Source organism: Gigantopelta aegis, chromosome 6, assembly GCF_016097555.1.
Source record: "Gigantopelta aegis isolate Gae_Host chromosome 6, Gae_host_genome, whole genome shotgun sequence".
Classification (NCBI taxonomy): Eukaryota; Metazoa; Mollusca; class Gastropoda; order Neomphalida; family Peltospiridae; genus Gigantopelta; species Gigantopelta aegis.
In genome coordinates, this window is record NC_054704.1 from 35,833,879 (window position 1) to 35,856,910 (window position 23,032).

The following is a 23,032-nucleotide window of genomic DNA, read 5'->3' on the forward strand; positions in this document are numbered from 1 at the left end:
CACCTGTCTATAACGGCCACGTTTTCAGGTCACACACACACACACACACACACACACACACATACAAACGTGTGTATGTATGTATAGCGATATACGTGTGTGTGTGTGTGTGTGTTTGTATATGTATGCATGTATGTACATAAAAACACACACATATAGATATATATATATATAGATAGGTAGATACAGACATATACATACGTGTATGTGTCTATGTGTGTGTGTGTGAGAGAGAGAGAGAGAGAGAGAGAGAGAGAGAGAGAGAGAGAGAGAGAGAGAGAGAGAGAGAGAGAGAGAGAGAGAGAGAAAACTAGAAAGCAAACATTACTTTTGGTATTATAAACCAAATATAAATAAATAAATGCACGTGGTACATGCGTTTGTGTGTGTGTTTATTTATATTTACGTACGTAGGTACGCTTTCTTTATCTCTTTCTCCAACACTGTTTTTTCTGTCTGTCTCTCGCACTGTGCAAGCGTATGTATTTCTGAGAGTAGATTGGTACGTGTGAAGGAAAAAAAGAAAGAAATGTTTTATTTAACGACGCACTCAACACATTTTATTTACGGTTATATGACGTCAGACATATGGTTAAGGACCACACAGATTTTGAGAGGAAATCCGCTGTCGCCATTACATGGGCTACTCTTCCGATTGGCAGCAAGGGATCTTTTATTTGCGCTTCCCACAGGCAGGATAGCACAAACCATGGCCTTTGTTGAACCAGTTATGGATCACTGGTCGGTGCAAGTGGTTTACACCTACCCATTGAGCCTTGCGGAGCACTCACTCAGGGTTTGAAGTCGGTATCTGGATTAAAAATCCCATGCCTCGACTGGGATCCGAACCCAGTACCTACCAGCCTGTAGACCGATGGCCTGCCACGACGCCACCGAGGCCGGTACGTGTGAAGGAAAACACAACACAACACAACACAACACAAAACAAACATAAGAGATCGTCTCTAAAAAATTTAGTTTAATATTTTTTAAAACACATGATTCAAACATGGCTGCAGAAATTCAAATGCCGTCAGTCTTTTAACAGTGCTAGCACTAAGTGTGTATCAGGCGAAGTAATAAAACCGCATTAGCAATCAAAATCGGAACATTGTACAATGATGTCTTTCACAAATGATTTATTTCACATGCTCTTTTCCCAAGAGTTATTTTGTTTAAACATATAAAGTCACACATATACATGCATGTATGTTAAGGCATCCACTCGTTGTGTACTTCATTTGTCTTATGTGGCACACACTGTTTGACGTCTTCGATAGTCCTGGCAAAGTATTAACGCCTTTTATGAATCTTGTATCCTCACAATTCAGAGACAGATATTCTCAAAATGTGATAAAGAAAATATAATGTGTCCAATGAATTTTCATCAATATGCACAAGCAAGAATTTCCACAGATTATTACGAACGTTTAACGACACCCCAGCACAAAAATACACATCGGGTATTGGGTGACAGTATTATAGACTAGAGCAGTCCAATGTATTTAGAACACTTCAGCCATTATGTGCAATATATTTAGATAATACTGAATAACTCAAACGTCCGTTTATTTCCTGTTTTGACTTTAAAGAGCCATGTCATATGCGAATTGTATACATATTCCAAAGTTCAGTTCAAATAGTTGTTGATATATTTATTTTCTTATTAAACCATTTCTGAAGAAAATAACAACATCACAAAATGTATTGTCTTTGTTTAAATAAACCAGACATGGCCGGTCAGATTCCGTTGTTTCAACCCATGGTTTCTTGATTTGTTATTACCATCTCACTGAAAATAAGAAAACACGTATATAAATAATGCTAGGATCAAAGAATACAGCTAAGACGTTTCATGTTAAAACCTGAATAGCTAAGATGTAAAAGTAGCGACAGTACACATTGATAATGTAAACCGATTGATTTTAGGTTTATTGTTCAGTTTGTCATAAAAATGTATCATGTCCTATAGAATATGAGTGAGAAAAGCGTATAATATTATGTTGCGCAGCCTCGGAGACGTAATGATTGAAGCTGGTACGTACTGTGTTCACTTCCAGGCACCAGCTTCGACCCACAATACATTACCATCTCAGTGGAGGGTTGTAAGGCCAATACAGCGACATCTCGTTCAGTAACCAGAAACAACTAACCACTAACCAGGGTGTTATAGGGTGTATACCACCAAATCGTTTCACATTGACGACAATAGTAACCTTTGTGGCTAAACCTGCTACATTTCAGGCAACATGTACACCATGAATATAATCACTGGCATGATTCTGCAAGTAAGGTTTTGATTGGTGGACATGAGCTCCAACTGGCTGCTGTTAGATCCACATGTAATAGTCGAGCTAATTTTAATTAGATTGACATTCAAAGTGACCCTGCCAGGTGCTATTTGGTATACAACTACCTTTGTTCTTCAGGACATCACGACGATCGGGTTAACATGAAATAAACACAGGATGTGCAATATATAATATTCCAAGGAGAAATCATTAGTGTCATGTTTGTTTTAAGTCCACAAAAGAGGCTGGTAGCTAGACGTGCTGCACAGTATTGAACAGGGCAACACGTACCGTCAGTTTTACCATACAGTTTTAGTTAAGACATTTGTGGATTCAAAGCGTTCAACTATGTTTGAAAACAACTTGCATGTCATTACCTGAAGTCGATTTCGCCATCACCATCTCTATCGAGACCTATTATAAGGTCAGCTACCTGGTCCTCGGACAACGGGATTGCTGCTTCCTGAAAAGTACAAAATATGAATTGATAAAAAAACGACACCAAACGATTTTTCATTATCTGTTTTAGCAATTTATTTAATTGATAATTAATAATGATCTCAATGTAATAGATAAAAACACATTATCTCATGTAAATCCATGAATGTATTATTATAACATGATAAGGTGCACTGCAGCATATCAGTGAGGTTTTCCGAGTTTTGATCTAAAGTTTATTCCTAAAATTGCACCCCGCCAAAAAAAAAAAAAAAAATGCAGAAAAATCTAAATTTGATAAGAAAATGAAATTGTGTGAAGCAATACTCGTATATATGACACACATCGATTGCCGAATAATTGTCCTCAATTTGAACAATGGCACGACTCAGCAATGATCGGGAGGGGTGGGGGAAGCATTAGAAATGCTGACTTTTGGAATTTCAAAACGACTGGTAGCAAGACATATTCATAGGCTCCATTCAACAATTCTATAGTTGAATGAGCGATTTAACTTGACTGGAAGTGTTTGTGACCGTCCTCCAATAGGCCATCTTCCGGTTACAACTCCAAGACAAGACAGACAGATAATGAGAAACCACCAAAATGACCGTATTTTGGTTATCTGCAACAACAGCCAGAAACACCATAGGACATCACGGAAGACCAACGAATCCAATTACAGTAATGTGGTAATGTGGCGACTCCAAGCAATTGTAATAAGATGTCGCATCCTGACTCGACGTCATCGAGCTACAGGAGACAAATTTTAGTTTGTTCAAGGTCATGGACACCGACCTCTAGAATGTTTTCACCAGTGGGTTTTCTCGCAAGAATCCAGACAGTATAATAATATATAACAAAAAAAGAGAGTTGATACTGTTACCAAAATTACTGTCACGCTTTGAGAACGGAAATCTAACTTCTATGTTGATAAAATAAATAAATGTAATTCTGTTTGGCATGTATTAACAGGGGTCGATTTTAAGAATTTGTTATCTACGCTCATATTGCCGTCTGCGTCCAAATCGAACATACAGAACTTCGGTGTACTAACCTTCATCCCTTATTTGAATTCGTCGTGCGTGACGCTCATGCTGCCGTCTGCGTCCAGATCGGATATACAGAACTTATTTTTACTAATCTTCAACCCTTCTTTGAATTCGTCATGCATGAAGCTCATACTGCCGTCTGCGTCCAGATCGGATATACAGAACTTAGATGTACTAACCTTCAACCCTTCTTTAATAGTGTCATGCGTGACGCTCATACTGCCGTCTGCGTCCAGATCGGATATACAGAACTTCGGTGTACTAACCTTTAATCCTTCTTTGAATTCGTCATGCATGACGCTCATACTGCCGTCTGCGTCCAGATTGGATATACAGAACTTAGATGTACTAACCTTCAACCCTTCTTTAATAGCGTCATGCGTGACGCTCATACTGCCGTCTGCGTCCAGATCGGATATACAGAACTTCGGTGTACTAACCTTTAACCCTTCTTTGAATTCGTCGTGCGTGACGCTCAAACTGCCGTCTGCGTCCAGATCGGATATATAGAACTTGGGTGTACTAACCGTCAACCCTTCTTTGATAGCGTCATGCGTGACGCTCATACTGCTGTCTGCGTCCAGATCGAACATACAGAACTTCGGTGTACTAACCGTCAACCCTTCTTTGATAGCGTCATGCGTGACGCTCATACTGCCGTCTGCGTCCAGATCGAACATACAGAACTTCGGTGCACTAACCGTCAACCCATCTGTGATAGCGTCATGCGTGACGCCCATGCTGCCGTCTGCGTCAAGATCGGATATACAGAACTTCGGTGTACTAACCTTCAACCCTTCTTTGAATTCGTCGTGCGTGACGCTCATGCTGCCGTCTGCGTCGAATCGACTGAAGAGTTCGGCCATCGTCATGTCGTGTATTCGGAGGTACTCGTGGATGATGGAGAGCGCCTCCTCCACGACGTTGTAGGTCTTCATCTTGCGCTTGCCGTACGAGTGGCTGTAGCCGTACGCGACCTCCAGCTCGGGGTGCGAGTCGTACAGCGCCGACAGCGTGTCCTCGAACTCGTCTAGTAAAATCACGTCCTGGAAAATGAGAATTAAATATGTAACGTTTGTGTATTTTGTTTAACGACACAACACCGGCCTCGGTGACGCAGTGGTTAAGGCATCGCAGCCCTGTACCGACTCCAACCGAGAGCGAGTTCTTAAGGGCTCAATGGGTAGGTGTAAGGCCACTACACCCTCTTCTCTCTCACTAACCAACTAACAACTAACCCACTGTCCTGGGCAGATAGCCCAGATAGCTGAGGTGTGTGCCTAGGACAGCGTGCTTGAACCTTAATTGGATATAAGCACGAAAATATGTTGAAATAAAATGAATGAATGACACGAGCACATTGATTTATTAATTAATAACTGTTGGATGTGTGAAATATTTGGTAATTGTATACATTCGTAGTTGTAGAAGAAACCAGCTACATTTTTTTCATTAGCAGCAAGGGATCTTTTATATATATATATATATATATATATATATATATATATATATATATATATATATATATATATATAAGAGTTTGTTTTGTTTAACGACACCACTAGAGCACATTGATTTATTGATCATCAGCTGTGAGCTAACGACATAAGTCTTAGTGAGGAAACCCGCTACATGTTTCCATTAGTAGCAAGGGACCTTTTATATGCACCACCCCACAGACAGGATAGCACATACCATGGCCTTTGATATACCAGTCGTGGTGCACTGGCTGGACAAAAATAGCCCGATGGGCCCACCGACGAGGATCGATCTCAGACCGACCGCGCATCAAGCGAACGCTTTCCCACTGGGCTACGTCCCACCCCTTTGTTTAACGACACCACTAGAGCACATTGATTTATTGATCATCAGCTGTTGGATGTGAAACATTTGGTAATTTTAGACTCATAGTTGTAGCAAGGGATCTTTTATATGTACTTTTCCACAGACAGGACAGCACATACCACACCCTTTGATATACCAGCCGTAAGGCACTGACCGGCACGGGAAACATGTATGGTCAAAAGCATTTCATGACACCGAAGCGTGAACACCACAAAACGAGATTGGTTCAAATATCGAAAACAGTAATCATGACAGGGTCTTCTTTTTCAGCCGAGATGCAGCCCGGTGATAAAGTGCTCGCTTGATGCGCGGTCGGTTTGGGATCGATCCCCATCAGTGGGTCCATTGGACTATCTCTCGCTCCAGCCAGTGCATCACGACTGGTATATCAAAGGCCGTGGTATGTGCTATCCTGTCTGCGGGATGGTGCATAAAAGATACCTTGCTGCTAATCGAAAAAGAGTAGCCCATAAAGTGGCGACAGCGGGTTTTCTCTCTCAGTATCTGTGTGGTCCTTAACCATATGTTCGGCGCCATATAACCGTAAATAAAATGTGTTAAGTGCGTTGTTAAATAAAACATTTCCTTCATGACAGCGTCTTCGTCTTCAGCGCTTACCGAGAGATCTAACTGTTTTAGTCTGACCCCGTCCATCCTCGTCAGCAGCTCAACGCCGGCTGTAGCTGCTTCATCCGTGATGTAGTTTCTTCCAACCTGTAACCACAGAACAAAATATTTTTGTTTAACGTTACCACTAGATTAATTAATTAATCATCAGCTATTAGATGTCAAATATTTAGTGGTTATTGTGTTATCTACGGTAATTTTGAAACATTTCAAAATTACTGTAGTCTTCAGAGAAAATCTGCCACAGTTTTCCTTCAGAGAATGAGTCCACCGAAAGGGATTCGATCCTCCGACTCAACACCCCAAGTACGATGAGCCCTTTACCGACTGAGCTAGATCCCGCCCCGTGACAGTCCCCAAGGAACCAGGGGGAGAGCACAACACAAACACACCATTTGAGGACAAAATATGTTTTTTGTCTTACTCTATATACATAAAGATAAAATCTGGCTTGCGCCCCTACTAGAGATTATATACACTCCACTGGAGAGCATAAAGGCATTAACCACAACATCGACACACATAATCTAAAGGTACCATCAACAACTACACTGGCACACAGTTTAGAAGTGTCAACCACAACAAAGCTGTTTATAGTATTACAATATAAAACAGTCCGACAGTCAACAACAAAACAGATACTTGCAGAAATATTACAGACAGGATTATTAAAATATGGATGCCCGACACCCATGGCTAGTGATTTTCAGCGTCGGGCAAGTAAATAGAGCAATTTATAATGAATTATGAAAATTACCCGTAAGATTTCCAACGTGTCGTTTTTGTCCAACGCCTGAATGAGCTCTAGGTAGCCCTTCGGACCAATCCTGTTACAGGAAACATCCAGTTCCTCGAGGACCGAGTTGTGTTCCAGCGCAGACGCAATAGCAATCGCACCCTCGTCCTCAAACCCATTCCACGATCCACAGAAACAACGAATGCAGACATTTTCCTGAAAAAATTAAGTTTTAAGGAAAGGTTTTATCTGATGATAATTTTCAGCAAAGACGTTTACTGAAGAGCACCAGTGCGAGTTTGGTGACAAGTTCTAGACAATATTATATCAAAACAAAAGCATCATAAGAGTCAGAATTTTCATTTTAATGTTTATATAAAATTTATTTTCATGCTTATATTCAGTTACTATTCAAGCACGTCGTCGTGGACATAAATATCAGTTTTATGAGTGGTCTGTCCAGGACTGGGGTCAAGGATTAGTTATTAGTTACAAGTGATCAGGCTTGTAGCTCAGTGGTAGAACGCTCGCTTGAAATGTGACGAATCGCATGGTCAGTTACCCTCTTTGGACTCGTCTTCCCCCGTTCCAACCAGTGTCCAACAACTGATACATCAAAAGCTGTGGTATGTACTGTTATCTCTATGAAAATGTGCATATAAAAGATCCATTATTGCTTTATCATAAAAAATAGCCTATATGGCGACAGCATGTTTTCTAACTTTGTCTCTATCGACTAAATGTCAAAATAGCCCTGTGTTAGACACTGAATTGTCATAGTTTAAAATGCTCTGAGGTGTCGTTTATTTTTCGCTTATGCCTCACTATAAATACCACAGTTTTGATAATTGACTGTGTTGATTGTGAGGTCATGCCATATCTCTTCAAACAGAAAGTAAACAATAAGTCAACAATTGATGAATGAAAACTTCATCGCAGAAAGAAAATCTTCAAAAACGCAAAAATCAAAGCTATTACTAGATGCACAATTGTAATGTATTCTGTTATACTAGCGTTAATATTGTATTATCATTTAAAAGTACACTAACGGATAAGCCTTGTGCAATTCTCTTCGCCCCAGGACCTCGAAAATGATTCCAACTCAGGTCAAGTTTGTGGAGAGAACCGTTTTCAGCTGAAAGACAATTGAACAAACTCAGAAATCATGTAAATAACCTAATAAAAGTGGAGAGAACCGTTTTCAGCTGAAAGACAATCGAACAAACTCAGAAATCATGTATATGACCTAATAAAAATGAAATGAAGTCAAAACAGCAAAATGTATGCATTATCCTTTTGTCGAAATTATATATACTCAAGTCTTGCGAGAATTGCATGCATATCTTTATGGATAGGACTGTTTAAATAATAAAAGGAAAACGTGTTTAACCACACATTTTTTTTTATTGTACTTACAAATGGAATGAGTAACCAGAAGGTTCTACTAAAGATAACCTGAAACAAACTATTACAGACCTATATACTGCACGTAACGGTCATTATAAGTGGTAAATCGCTCGCTCGATGCGCGGTCGGTCTGGGATCGATCCCCATTGGTTGGCCCATTGGTCTATTTCTCGTTCCAGCCAGTCCACCACGACTGGCATATCAAAGGCCGTGGTATGTACTACCCTGTCTGTGGGATGGTGCACATAAAAGAACCCTTGCTGCTAATCGAAAAGAGTAGCTCATGAAGTGGCGACAGCGGGTTTCCTCTCTCAATATATGTGTGGTCCTTAACCATATGTCTGACGCCATATAATCGTAAATAAAATGTGGTGAGTGGGTCGTTAAATAAAACATTTCTTTCTTTCTTTTCTTTATAAACAACTTCAGACAAGACGACATGAATCAACTTTAAAAACAAAGCAGATTTGTTTTGTAAATATAACCATACCTATCATATGTTCAAATGTGCCTGACGACAAATCACCAAATTGGTTATGACTCAGAATTAATGTTGCTAATTCCTGGTGATCCTGAAATAAAAAATAATAAATACTATATAATTATGTATCTTAGATCAAATTGTCATAAAACAATGATTCATAAACTATTTCCACAACGAAACGGTGATGACAGAAGATTTAAAGAGCTTTTTGTAGACCTTAATGCTACTAATCTACGTTTAATTCCGGCCCATAACGACCTTTATTCTACTAGGTTGCGTTTAATCGTTTACACTAATGCCATCATCTTCATAGTATAGTTTTGTTAATAATTAAAAATCTTAAATTATATAGTAAAGGATATAAATGTTATATAACTTTCGTAATAAATGTACATGTATATAATAATATATATTTACCTCAACTGCTTTGGCAATATGAATTGCATCAGAATCTGTAAATTTGTTTCCTGTAGAAAGTGAAAATATCGAATCAAAATTATGGAAGCAGATATAAATTCTTAAAATGATATAAAATCTATTATTATTAGCGTCTGTGTTTGGAATGGCAGGAATGTGTAAATAATCAATTTAAAAAATCAGTCAAGAAAGAAAGAAAGCAAGAAAGAAAGAAAGACTTAAAAAGAGTCTCTTATACGCCCAAATATTAAATAAATAACTTAATAATGTATCTGTCCACCTACCTGATACATCGAGATGTTTGATCACCTTGTTATTTCGTAAAATCTCACCGACACTGAAAGCACCTTGCGTTCCTAGTTTGTTCTCAGCAATGTTCTACAAGCAGTAAAATAAAATGTTGGCATCTAAGAAAACACAGAATCCAGTAAAATACCACAGGAATCTGAATGTTTGGTTTTTGAAGAAAATATTTGGTATAACAAAATTAAACTGTACAGTATTTGTCTATATTCTTATCATTCATCTTTGGCTACAGTAATGATTTAGTTTTTTCCCTACACACAGTTTCTTATTACTATGTAAAAATATGGATACAATTCCAATAACAAATTCTAATTAAGTACAACACGCCAGTTCCTAAATGACCATAGTTACATCCCTCCGCCCCCGTTTTCAGTTTTAAAAATGAAACAAAAGGTTTAAATGGAAACTATTTTAAATCATGTATATTTCAGAAAACCTCGCCAAAGCACCTTTAAATGTTTGTGGGTGTTTTGATTTTATCTCTAAAAAAACCCCCATTGTTTTGCAACAATGCAATATAATGTAAAACATGTCTTAAACAAGATATTTTATATCTCATACTAAATATCCAAAATATTTAAAGACTTTTTAAAATCACGAATATTTTATATAAAAAAACCTAGCCAAAAATACCTTTAAGTTTTTGTGGGTGTAGGTTTTCCTTTTTACTTCTCAAATACGATTTTGTTGCAACAATATAATCTAAAAACAATTCTTGAACTGAACTTATTTTAAATCTCATACTCAATATCCAAAATGATTAAAGCCTTTTTTAAATCAACAAAATAAGGAATCTTCTTGTGCCTGTGACTTGTGTCGTGCAGTATATGATTGGTACATACGAGGTGTGTGATAGTTGAGTTATCTTCCATCATCCTCTGTATGTACAGCCCTCCTTCAGCAGACAGGTCATTGGCCTTGAGGTTAACGATCGTAATCTGTTGGTTTATCTACAATCAACAACACATTTGTAAAATACAGCACGATACTCGTGGAGACTAATTCATAAAGCTTTCTTAGGCACTTTTAGGCAGCAGTGTATCATCTTTGCAAGTATGTTTGCACTGCACGATGGGATCGCAAAGTTGCGAGAGTTTAGTTAATTAAGCTCCTGGACTCATTAAAATATATTATGATGTACATTAAAGTAATCATTAGCCTTAAAAATATATTTTTGTGTTGAACGAAGTTAGAATGTAATCATATTAATGAATAGAGAGAAGAATTAAAATTACAAAATTAGTTATGATTGCTTTTGCTATTTTTATTTAGCGATATTTGGATATTGGACTCCTCAAAACATGTCATGATGTGAATTACAATATTTATATTGTCCTTTAAACATTTATTTTTATGTTGAACGAACTTAGAATAAAATCATATGAATAAATAGAGAAGAATTAAAATAAAAATTGGGTAATAATGCCTTTCCTGTTTTTATTTAGCGAGATTTGGATCCATAAATTATACTTGTATGTAGAAAACAAGTGAAGCTAATATGGAAAGTAGTATAATTGCAGTTTATCCTAAAACGATATGTTTTACCAGTGTCAAACAGCATTTCGTTTATATGCAGATGCATTAAAGTTTGTTTGTCAGTGAGATATGACAAGCTGGATGTCAGGAAGTTAAATTACGGACCCAAATTACAGTCTAGCGAGGGGGACACATTAAAAAACCGTATAGTGGGACCAAAAAGTAAATGTGTTGGTCCTCAATTGATTAGGGAGGGAGAGTAACCCCTAGTTTCTGTGAATCTGAATTCCCGAAGTGTGTACCTTTTGGTTGTTTGTTTGTTGCTTTGCTTTTTTTTTTCGTTTTTTTTTTTAAATTATGTTTATGTTTATTTATGTTTTAATTTTTATTATAACAGAAAATATATTTGAGTACCTCAAATACCAGGACAGTCACAAATACACTGAAATTGCCAAAATGGGTAATTTAGGTACCAAGTTGTAAATAATGTTTAAACTCTCGGTAAAGAAACTGTACACGTGATAACCTAATAATTTAAATCAGTGTCCTTAGCATATCCAAAATCGTGTTTCTGAACAAAACAGAGTCCAAGGGATACATAATATTATATACTAAGTCGTGAATACATCAACACAGAACCAATTCAAAGATGTACATCCGGCCACTCGACAACCCAGCAAAAGACGCGAGCTCAACATGCTCACCAACAACGCCATGGCAACCGTCATGGTACCACGAGGTCCCAGTCCGTAGTACTGCAGATCCAGAGCTTCCGACTTGACCAGACTTTTACGACAACTCGACACGGGGTTGACGCCCACTTTCTGGCAGGCTTTATCGTACGTTCTTAAACCAGTCTGGTCGTACAGGGGCATGTCACCTGAAAAACAACAACAACAACAACCGTTAACGTTTGTTTTGTTTAACGACTCCACTGGAGCACTTTGATTTATTAATCATCGGCTATTGGACGTCAAACATTTGGTAATTATTGTGACACGTAGTGTTCAGAGGAAACCTGCTACATTTTTTTTAATCATAAGCAATGAAGTTTTGTATATGTATTTCCCATTGACAGGTCAGCACATACCACGGCCTTTGATATGCCATCGAGGGGCACTGGATGGGACGGCATTTGACTGGTACCGTCGTCTTTACCAGGGGGGAATATTTCAAAATTTAAAGTATCCAGAAGTTGGTTCTCTTGCTATTTACGCATAGTCTGTCCTATCATTCTATATTAATAATAAAAACAGTAAATAATTTCAGTTTGGTTTGACGTAAGAAGAAAAGTAAAAGTGTTTGGGAAATAACAAAATATACTATTTTTGTGTGCAATTTACAAACCAATCGGCTCAGAAATAAATAACTTGTAGTAAATTCCATAGTATAAAAAAGGCCTTCCCTGTGGGACGGACTACAGGTAACCGATTGTTCTGGTATGTGAAGTATATGATATAACCAGTTAATTGCAATTTCACTACTGGCGTACTGTGCATCAGTGCCCAAGAATCAGTCTACAACAGCATAACCGGCCTCGGTGGCGCAGTGGTTAAGCCATCGGACTACAAGCTGGTAAGTACAGGATTCGCAGCCCGGTACCGGCTCCAATCCAGAGCGAGTTCTTGAGGACCCAATGGGTAAGTGCAAGGCCACTACACTCGCACTAACCACTAACCAACTAACAACTAACCCTCTGTCCTGGACAAACAGCCCAGATAGCTGAAGTGTGCGCCCAAAACAGCGTTCTTAAACCTTAATTGGATATAAGCACGAAAATAAGTTGAAATAAATAAATACAACGGCATAGAATCTATGCATTTTTGGAATATATGAAAAAGGTTTGGGTAATCCCTAAGTTTGCGACTTTTAATTGTAGACGGTAGCGATTCACCACGTAACCGATTAGCGGTTCGCGTGAATTTGATGTTACGTGTATCCGACATGCTGACAGAACGACAGTTTACGCGAAATATTGTGCTCTGCATTACATTCATACACACCGGCCTCGGTGGCGTCGTGGTTAGGCCATCGGTCTACAGGCTGGTAGGTACTGGGTTCGGATCCCAGTCGAGGCATGGGATTTTTAATCCAGATACCGACTCCAAACCCTGAGTAAGTGCTCCGCAAGGCTCAATGGGTAGGTGTAAACCACTTGCACCGACAAATGATCCATAACTGGTTCAACAAAGGCCATGGTTTGTGCTATCCTGCCTGTGGGAAGAGCAAATAAAAGATCCCTTGCTGCCTGTCGTAAAAGAGTAGCCTATGTGGCGACAGCGGGTTTCCTCTAAAAAGTGTCAAAATGACCATATGTTTGACGTCCAATAGCCGATGATAAGATAAAAAAATCAATGTGCTCTAGTGGCGTCGTTAAATAAAACAAACTTTACATTCATACAACATTCATCTAACATTCAGCGCAAAAGCCAATCTAACGAGCGATGGCGATCACTAGCCCTTCTGAGATGCATGCATCGATTCATTCATTCATTTCAACTTATCTTCGTGCTTATATCCAATTATGATTCAAGCACGCTGTCCTGTGCACACACCTCAGCTACCTGGACTGTCTGTCCAGGACAGTGATTTAGTGATTAAGTAGTTGTTAGTGGTTAGTGAGAGAGAAAAGAAAGAAAGAAATGTTTTATTTAACGACACACTCAACACATTGTATTTACGGTTATATGGCGTCTGACATATGGTTAAGGACCACACAGATATTAAGAGAGGAAACCCGCTGTCGCCACTTCATAGGCTACTCTTTTCGATTAGCAGCAAGGGATTTTTTTATATGTACCATCCCACAGACAGGGTAGTACATACCACGGCCTTTGATATACCAGTCGTGATGCACTGGCTGGAACGAGAAATAGCCCAATGGGCCCACTGACGGGGATCGATCCCACACCGATCGCGCATCGAGCGAGCGCTGTACCATTGGACTACGTCTCGGCCATTAGTGAGAGAGAAGTCGGTGTAGTAGTCTTACACCTATACACTAAGGTGTTAAAACTCGCTCTGAGTGGGAACCGGTACCGGGCTGCGAACCCAGTACCTACCAGCCTTAATTTCCGATGGCTTAACCACGACACCACAGAGGCCGGTTGTGGTGAGGTGCAAAGCGAAACACTCTGAAATACCAGACGATATCCCTGTCTTCTCTTTATGGGTAATAGTAATATAAAACTTTAGTGACGTCAAAAAATACTCCACAATTCAGTAGTAACAAAGGGCCTTTGTTGCAAGCGACTGGAGCGTGAACGCGCCGGAAGTCATTTAGTGGCTGATTGGGGCCGCTTAGCGCTATGCAAATCAAGGGCAGATAAGTATGTTTCTAATGGAGGCTATTAGCTCACACCGCACTAATCCTAACACCCACACGAGAGGTCGAGCGCCGAGTCGAGTTCCTCCTCCTTCTTCTCCAGCTCCCTCGTCTCCTTGTTGCTGCTGGCCGGTCTGGAGACCAGAGCCGCGTCCTCCTGGCGCGCCGACATCAGGCGCTGTTCACGACTCTCCCAGCGGCTCGAGGTCGTGCTGTTACTTCTCCGCCGTATCTACAAACAGAGGATAATAAACGAGTTATCAGTTAGTATTAAATTTATGTCCCGAGTGAAATAAGGTTCACTAGTCCTTCCCTTTAGCGAGTGACATGTGAACATTATTTCACGAGGGATATAAACTTTATAATAACTGGTACCGAGTTTGTTATTCTATTTATTACCCTGACTATTTTGTTTTAAAATCCTTTATTTTCAATATACAAATGAACAATGAATGGAAATATGGTTTTCTCATATCACGAGTTGACATAAAAATGGTATTCAAAAACACATCATGGAATGGTAGTTTTATTATATACATCTTTCAAAAAATTTGACAATATCTTTCGCTTTTCAGTGTTATATCTTTCGCTTATCCTATCGAAAACATGTAACGTCTTGATATATTTGTTCCGTTGGAACGTTTCCAGAAAATGTACTTGACCATGGACTTTTTAAAAGAAATATGAATAAAGATTATCTATATTTAATTATTAAATTAATAATTATTTAATAATACTGCTGTGCAAACATACTTAACAAAGCGATCCTCCCCTACCCCCCCCCCCAAAAAAAAAAAAACCCCAACCCCAACCCCCCAACAAGAATCGAACAAATTAAACTTTAACATACACTCAACTACATGACATTGTGTCATCACTATTTAGCTTCGTATTCAATCAGTTTTATATTTTTTATCGTAATTGCACTTCATATCTATTTTTTTTATAGGTACAATTGTTTAACTTTCATTTTTTTTTTTTTTTTTTCGATCAGATGCATTGGCAATCTTCAAACTTAAAAACGATGAACCGACACTCATCTCAATAATTAGAACGTAATAATTTAGAAAGGAGATAATTGAATAATGAATTTGTTTACCAAAATATAAATATAATTTTTATATTTACACTGAATATCACTTTTATGGTTTGTGTAGATCTATATATTCCAAAGCTATGTGTATAATGAAGAGAGTTATTACACGTTCACAACTGTATTTCCCAAATTACGAGGGGTGGCAGCTGCGTCCACACTTGAACTAAACTATTACAACAATGTAGAACTAAACCAGTTTAAAGTACGTGTGAACGCGATCTTTCCACTATACCGGTATAACTAGTGGCGGATCCAGAAAATCCATTGGGGAGGGGGGGGGGGGGGGGGGGCAGTGACATGAGGTGGAATGCCATGGGAACTTTGAGGGAGGTTTGGTGGGGGATCGTAAAAAATGAAGTCGGACAATAGCAGGTGCCCCAAAAGCATCTTGGGAATGACATAGCCAGCCTAAACGTTATGTGTTTCCAAATTCTTAAATAAAATACTTTGATTATATTTCAAAGTCTGTTGTGTCACATTACAATTTGTGTACCTTTTTCTGTGAATATAAACTCAAGTTTATGTATGACCTGAAGATCTACATTACTGACTGCTAGCGACTGTGATGTTCCCAATGTAACCATTCTTTGCAGGAAACTACTTGCGTTTTTGTTTCAAAATGTTTAATTAAAAACGCTGGCTAGTTCCAAATGGGAGCGAATAATGGAGAATTGAAAAATAAGAGGTAATTTGATGTTACAGGAAGTGTAAATGTTATATTTATTTATGCAGTTCAACAATTATTGCTGTAAATGGATGTTTGAAAAACGACAAAAACGATCTACCTGAAAATTGAGCAAAGATTCGTCATGCGCACAACTCATTCTCTAGTGACATGATAACACTTCCTAGTGACATGATAACACTTCGAATTATCAGGTAGGGGTTACCAGGTCAATAGGAAGCATGGTTGTATGATAATATTGTTTTGATGTCTTGCGCAAGTGCGAATAACTACACTCCCGCCTTCTACCGGTTTAACTGTTACACGTGTGAACGTTTGTCATTTCCAACAAAAACTGTTTTAGCTAAACCAATGTAGTTAAACCAGTTTAACTTGTGTAAGTGTGAACACGGCTTATATTACTTTTGAATAAAATCATCCTCGACACCAGTGTATTTGGCCCAATTATTCTGCAAACTACTGATGCCAGAAAATTAAAACTCTTTTGGATGGCTCATCAACCACCATTTGTGCAGCCTTCAGACTTCCATCATCTTCAAACCGAGGACCACAACGAAAAGCGTTCAAATTTCAGAAGATATAATAACTGATAATCGTATGCTGTGAATATCATTTAACATTTTTACTTCCCTTGATGAGAAACGTGATCTGATCAAACTCATAGTTTCAGGAAGGCAGGTTTCTGTCAAGCAATAACATGTAAATATATAAACAAGAAGAGTCGGGTTATTGATAGGACAGTTGTATGAAACAACAAACTTTCAGAAAAACTCAAACATATAATGGTTTACCAGACTTTGATGCCTAATTTCAGGGAACGTTTTGACTGTCCCTCATAAGTTCAGTATCCCAATTTCGAGAAACAGTAAGGACTAGCGACGTCTGGTGATTTTGTTTCAGTAACCATACATTACATTTGCAAGAGTTCAGATAACTTTACAGAAGCAAGACAAACCATACGTGTACGGGTTCCCATTTGTGTAGGGTGTGTGTGTGGTAGTGGTGGGGGGACAGGCTGACTTTTGCCGGAAATAAATGAAAATGCCCGAATCTGAAGAAAAAAACTGTGATTTTTTTTCATATTAGCATTACTACCAATAGAAGAAGTTTGTTTTGTTTAATGACACCACTGGAGCACATTGATTAATTAATCATCGGCTATTGTATGTCAAACATTTAATAATTCTTACTCGTAGTCATCAGAGGAAACCCGCTAAAAAAATTTTTTAAAGCGGCAAGGGATCTTTTATATGCATTTTCCCCACAGACAAGAAAACACAAACCACGGCCTATGGTGCACTGGTTGGAACGAGAAAAAACCAATCAGCTTGCCTCCCCTTATCCTCGTCTCGTACGCTTATATAAACAATAACTGATTAACAACTATAACACAGGGGAGTATTCACTCATAATTCATTGAAATATTCTTGAGATATGGATTCTACATACTTAGTGTGTTCGGCAGTACACAATTCACAAATCAGTTGAAACTAGCTTTATCATAATTGCTTAATATATATGGCTTATTTCAGTGAGGTGGTCGTAAAAGTAAACTTTCAAATATTATTATACACAATAATAAATAGTCTAGCCTAGAGTAGAATTAAAAAGATATGATGTGATGTAATGTGATGTGAGAGGACAGGATAGAAAATATATAAACTAAAATAAATAAATAAATTAGTAAACAAAGAAATTAATCTGAAAAGTTTAAAAACAAAATGAATGAATGAATGAATGTATTTTAGTTGTGTTATTTGTGAACATATTTCAGATACTTATAGAAAAAACAGAGAAGCATTTCTATTTAGTTATTTCTAACAACAATGTTCTTTGTGTGTGTAACATACCTGTGGTTTGAGATTAGTAGGTGAAACAGATTAGTAAAAGTGGATTATCTTTTATTTCAGTAATAAAAAAAATCAGTTAATCTCAAAGATCGTAGCGTAATAATCAGAAAACCGATTACTTATTAGAGTTTCGAAACCAGTGAATAATATTTCGGCGCGATAAATCTGGAACACCCTAAAACATGCAAACTGTATCAAACAACACTAAAACTAACAAGCATAATGCGTGTAAGTAAGTGTGTTAAACTATGTCAGTCATATCTCAACATTTCGGTAAACTAATATTTACACGTCACTAAGAAGAAAAAGATGAAGAAGAAGAAGAGAAAAAAGAAGAAGAAAGTGAATTGGAAGTATACTGTTAAACTCAATACATGCACAAAAACAATAAACTGTTTGAGTGACCTACATATTGTCAATAAAACTAGAATTGTCCTGTCTATAACAACATATTAAATTGTAAACTGACAAAACATATACAGTGGCAGCGGGTATCTTCGTCAGTTTCTTGACAAAACGAAACAAAACAAAGAACCGTTAGCATTTTATAAATTCATATCTCGGTACAAGCTTGAGTCTAGATGGTATATACATACATACATACATACACACATATATAAACCCTGTAACATCACTAAACCAGTGTCAGTAGACTTAACATCAAATAGCTGCTCCAGTGAGGATGCAACATCAAAATCATATTTTAAAAAGTGTGTTAAAGTAAAGGACTTACCGGGCTGTCGGATAAAGACTGGGGAAGTAAAGCTTGCTTCACAGCCATGTTGAGTCGACGATGTGCAGCGAACTATATATGTCCAACACACTATATCGTCAACCAGAAGAGATCATTTAGCGTTATGTTAAAAGATCATTTCACTATCTCATGTCTAAAAGTCTCCTATTAAATATTTCTTTATATCCCACCTTCCTGCACCTTCAACCCGCCGGGGAAAAAATCCAATCACCTGATCTTTCGTGCGATTAATCACAGAAAAGACGTTCGTTAAATTGGCCAATTACCAGAATTGGCATTTCATCACACGAAACCTGTTAATAGAGGAATTTTGGACATCATGCACAAAAGTTCCATAGAATCGGCAGACGCACACAATTTTATACACGAAACATTTAAATTTTTTGACAACAGAGTACTTGACCCTCAAAACAACGTATGTTTTGCTTCCGTGCGTCTCCAACAATCAGAACCACGAACACCGAGCTCAATAGCGAATTAAAGGAATTGTGTATTGTTTGTGGCGTTTAGCAGTGGTGACCCAAGTTAACACAAGAATTCACAGAGACTGCCGCCTGCAGAATAAACTCTGTACAAATGAGTGTTATCACGCTACAATAACCAGGATTATTCCGCTCCATTGTTGAATTCCACCAACACGAGATTATAAAACCAACTCCAGCTCATTAATCATAAAATAGGATTGTAACAGGGCTAAATCAGAGGGAAGGTGTTTGTTCTTTACAGGGCTAAATATCAGTTTGTTCCTGTTTCAAACAAAGTTGCCCCAGGCAGGGTATTTTTTGGCGAACGTCAGAACTCATGACCAGGAATTGGTCACGCTGGAAGTGACTACTCTCACATACCAAAGAATTTTTTTCTCAAGGAAAGTTATATACTGGAAGATATGTGTAGATCTATGTGAACTCCCAGCGGCATGCGCCTGACAATATAAATTACGTATATTATAGTATTATACACACACACGAGCACGCACGCACACACGCACACATGCACACATGCACACACACACACACACACACACACACACACACTATATCTCTTTCTCTCATACACACTCTCTCTCTCCCTCCTCTCTCTCTCTCTCTCTCTCTCTCTCTCTCTCTCTCTCTCTCTCTCTCTCTCTCTCTCTCTCTCTCTCTCTCACTCACACACACACACACACACACACACACACATTTTAATCTGAAAGCACATACGTGAAATTAAAGTTACAGTCTCTGGTTACCATATTATATATGTACAAATATGAAATACAAGCTCAAATGCACTTTAAAAAACTCGTGTGTGTTCGCTATGAACGGAGATCGTCTAACGTATACGCTTGTGACGGAACATGCTCTTATTTCTTTTCGCCTGTGGCGATATTAATTGTTTTAGAGGGCCGTGTGCAGTCCCGATATGCACTTAAGACCAGATGGGCTTTGTTACGTAATACCTCCGCGCGACGGTGGTCGAGCTGTTCACAATACACACCCAGATCAAGTGCGGAGGCCATGTGGCCAGTAGTTACGTAATACCTCCGCGAGTGCGGTTTTTACGACCGTGATTTTGGCGACTAGGCGACAGTATGTCTGTCATCTAAGAAAAAAATGTCGTCTTGGTCTCTGTGGAAAACTCACATGATAGGGGGGTTACCGCAATGTGCCCCCAGGCGATATTTGGATTTATAATAAATAGCTAGGGTTTTAGAGATATCAGGGAGAAACATATTGGACGGCCTCCGGGGAACGTTAGTCCGACTGGACTGGTAAATATTTTATTTCTGCTCTGTTGTATAATCTTGATGTGATTGATGTGACTTTAAATATTTTAATACTGTATTATACCAATATTATTTAGACAGTGTTTCCGGTAAACAGACGAAGTAAATTGTAGGCTTCACTGTGCTAAAATTATTAAAGCTTAGCCAGTCATCCTAGAGGACCTAGGTAAACTGTAGGTTATTGTCTTTATTGTGATAGGTACCAGTATTAAGTCTCTATTACAAGATTATTGAATGAGTAGTTAGGGTTAATTAAAAATTAACCAGTTAGGAATAGAGTTGTAATTCCTTTATTAATTAAGTTCCCCTGGAAGCGTTTCTCAATTATCACACGTGTGGGTGTTGTGTCACGGTGAAGTGATTACAATATTGTGTAAACTAGACACCTAGAGATTAACTAATTAAGTGATCAGTTCTGGGTTGTTATTATTTGTTGTTGTTAATTAACTACTGCGGCAGTACATTTGTCAGCGTAGGTTAATACAAATTCCAAAGTGTATTGTGTTTTTGTTGTGTTTTCTAGTGAACTAACGTGCTATATTACTTATACTTTATATAAGATCTTATCTCTGATCATACCTAGACGAGCCACGCGGGTATAACTGCCCGTTACAGAGAGATCTAATAGATATACAGTTAGGAGAGATATTTGGATAATCGTGTTTTATTCAGTTACGGGTATTATAGGATCCCCGTGACAACGCTCGATTCGTCGCCTGTGCCGCCATTGCTCGGCAAATGACAAACGACAGCCTGTTGTCAGTTTCAGTTAACACGTGTGTTTGCCGATTTCAAATTGTAGGGTTCGTCTGCGGCCATTGGAACTGATTGAACGCTGGAACGCTTCTCGTTTCGACAGCCTGCACCACCAGGTTGGATTCTTTTTTAGCGAGATTCCTTGCCTCCACGTCATTTCTCCGTCTGACTGTCGACTTCGTTTTTTTCGTGACTCGTATGACGGCCATTCTGCAGAACGCCACAGTTGTTCGCGTTTAGTCTCTGCATGTCCGAGCCTGTCCTAGAAGCACTGGAAGATTGACCGCCCCACTCTAAGAAGAAATAGGAAGCGGGGTCGGCCCCTACTACTCTTTTTCTAGACTTTACCTTGCTTTATAGTGATACCATCTCGTATCCTCCGGAGTCGGGCCCGTCCGCATCACTATACCAAACCATGACGACTGGACTATACCCTAGTCTGATACTCTCTCTCGTTCAGACGGATCCGGCTTCTCAAGATCTGTATTTCAGCACAGCACTACACCTTTAACGTCTATCGACTGTCAATCTAGGGGTTTTCTTGACGGGATGCAACCCATCTCGTCCCTTTAAGCTGTGCACCCAAACGGCCTTAACGAGGCCACTCGCGTGAACATATCGATCGGACTTTAAACTTTTAGATCTGCGTTCAAAATTTTATGTCGAAATTACTTCTTTTTTAAAAATATTATTAAATAGTCCGATCCTCTCTTCTTTCTCTTATTTAATTTTGGACTGTCCTTCTAAAATGCTCCAAATTATATAAATATTCGGCCGAGCAGTCAATTATTTTTTACTTTTGGCTTGTAACCTTTTTTTTGTTTTGTTTGATTTATTCTATTAACGTTTTTACTAATTGCTATTTTCAAAATTCTGCCCATTTTCACCCCCCCCCCCCCCCCCCCCCCCCCCCCCTCGATCCCGAGTCAGGCCACCGATCTTATCGGAGGTCGGACTCGGGATAGGCGTGTTCGAAACCCTAGTGGTATATGGGCACGTTAAACTAGTTATCATCATCATCATCAAAAAATGAAATGAGAAATCTTGCGCTGTACGAAGAACGTTCGGTTGAGAATACGGTACTAGAGTCTTTCGTTAAAACCGGTTTTATCTTGACAATGTATTATAGACAATCGTACCTTCCTATTTCAGAATTAATATTTTATAAAGTGTTAGTAGAACTTTTAAAGTTTAGTTTGTATACTAGTAAAACATTGATCATGTGTATATTTTAAAAATAAAATATACTAAAGTAGACAATGAACGTTTTCACTTCTTAATTTTACGTGTGTTAAAATCGACAAATTCAAATAAATATTCTTTCGTTTGGAAAGGGTAAAGTTAGGTGGGTGTTTTTTTTGTTTTGTTAAACATTGGATGTTAAACATTTGGTAATTTTGACATATAATGTTAGAGAGGAATCGGGTGCATGTGCAGTGGGAGGGTATTGGAGGTCGAAACCCTTACCTGCCCAAGCTTAAAAAAAAAGAAATATATTTTCTGGGGGAGCAACACAGTCTATAACCCCAACCCCGCTGAAATCCCTGCACACGCGCCTTGCAAACCCGCTACATTTGTTTTTAGCAAGGGATCGTTTATATGTACCATCCCACAGACAGGATATCACATACCATGGCATTTTATATACCCGCCGATGGGGATCGATCCTAGATTGACCGCGTATTTCCAAAAAACACCTTTTTACATCTAAGAAATGAAAAA

The 23,032-nt window shown here is 38.5% G+C and overlaps 1 protein-coding gene across 1 annotated transcript in view; it reads right to left on the reverse strand.

Annotated features, from left to right (window-relative positions):
• Positions 1–959: 959 nt before the first annotated feature.
• Positions 960–23,032, reverse strand: part of LOC121375823 (leucine-rich repeat-containing protein 74A-like) — a 30,050-nt gene continuing 7,977 nt past the window's right edge. Inside the window, exons 2-13 of the mRNA XM_041503483.1 lie at positions 14,462–14,636; positions 11,784–11,959; positions 10,446–10,553; positions 9,582–9,675; positions 9,298–9,347; positions 8,887–8,968; positions 8,039–8,124; positions 7,011–7,205; positions 6,245–6,340; positions 4,570–4,827; positions 2,669–2,754; positions 960–1,792 (exon numbers count right to left, since the gene is read on the reverse strand). Coding sequence (XP_041359417.1) covers positions 1,756–1,792; positions 2,669–2,754; positions 4,570–4,827; positions 6,245–6,340; positions 7,011–7,205; positions 8,039–8,124; positions 8,887–8,968; positions 9,298–9,347; positions 9,582–9,675; positions 10,446–10,553; positions 11,784–11,959; positions 14,462–14,636 — 1,443 coding nt within the window. The 3' untranslated portion in view covers positions 960–1,755. The remainder of the gene's footprint in view (positions 1,793–2,668; positions 2,755–4,569; positions 4,828–6,244; positions 6,341–7,010; positions 7,206–8,038; positions 8,125–8,886; positions 8,969–9,297; positions 9,348–9,581; positions 9,676–10,445; positions 10,554–11,783; positions 11,960–14,461; positions 14,637–23,032) is intronic.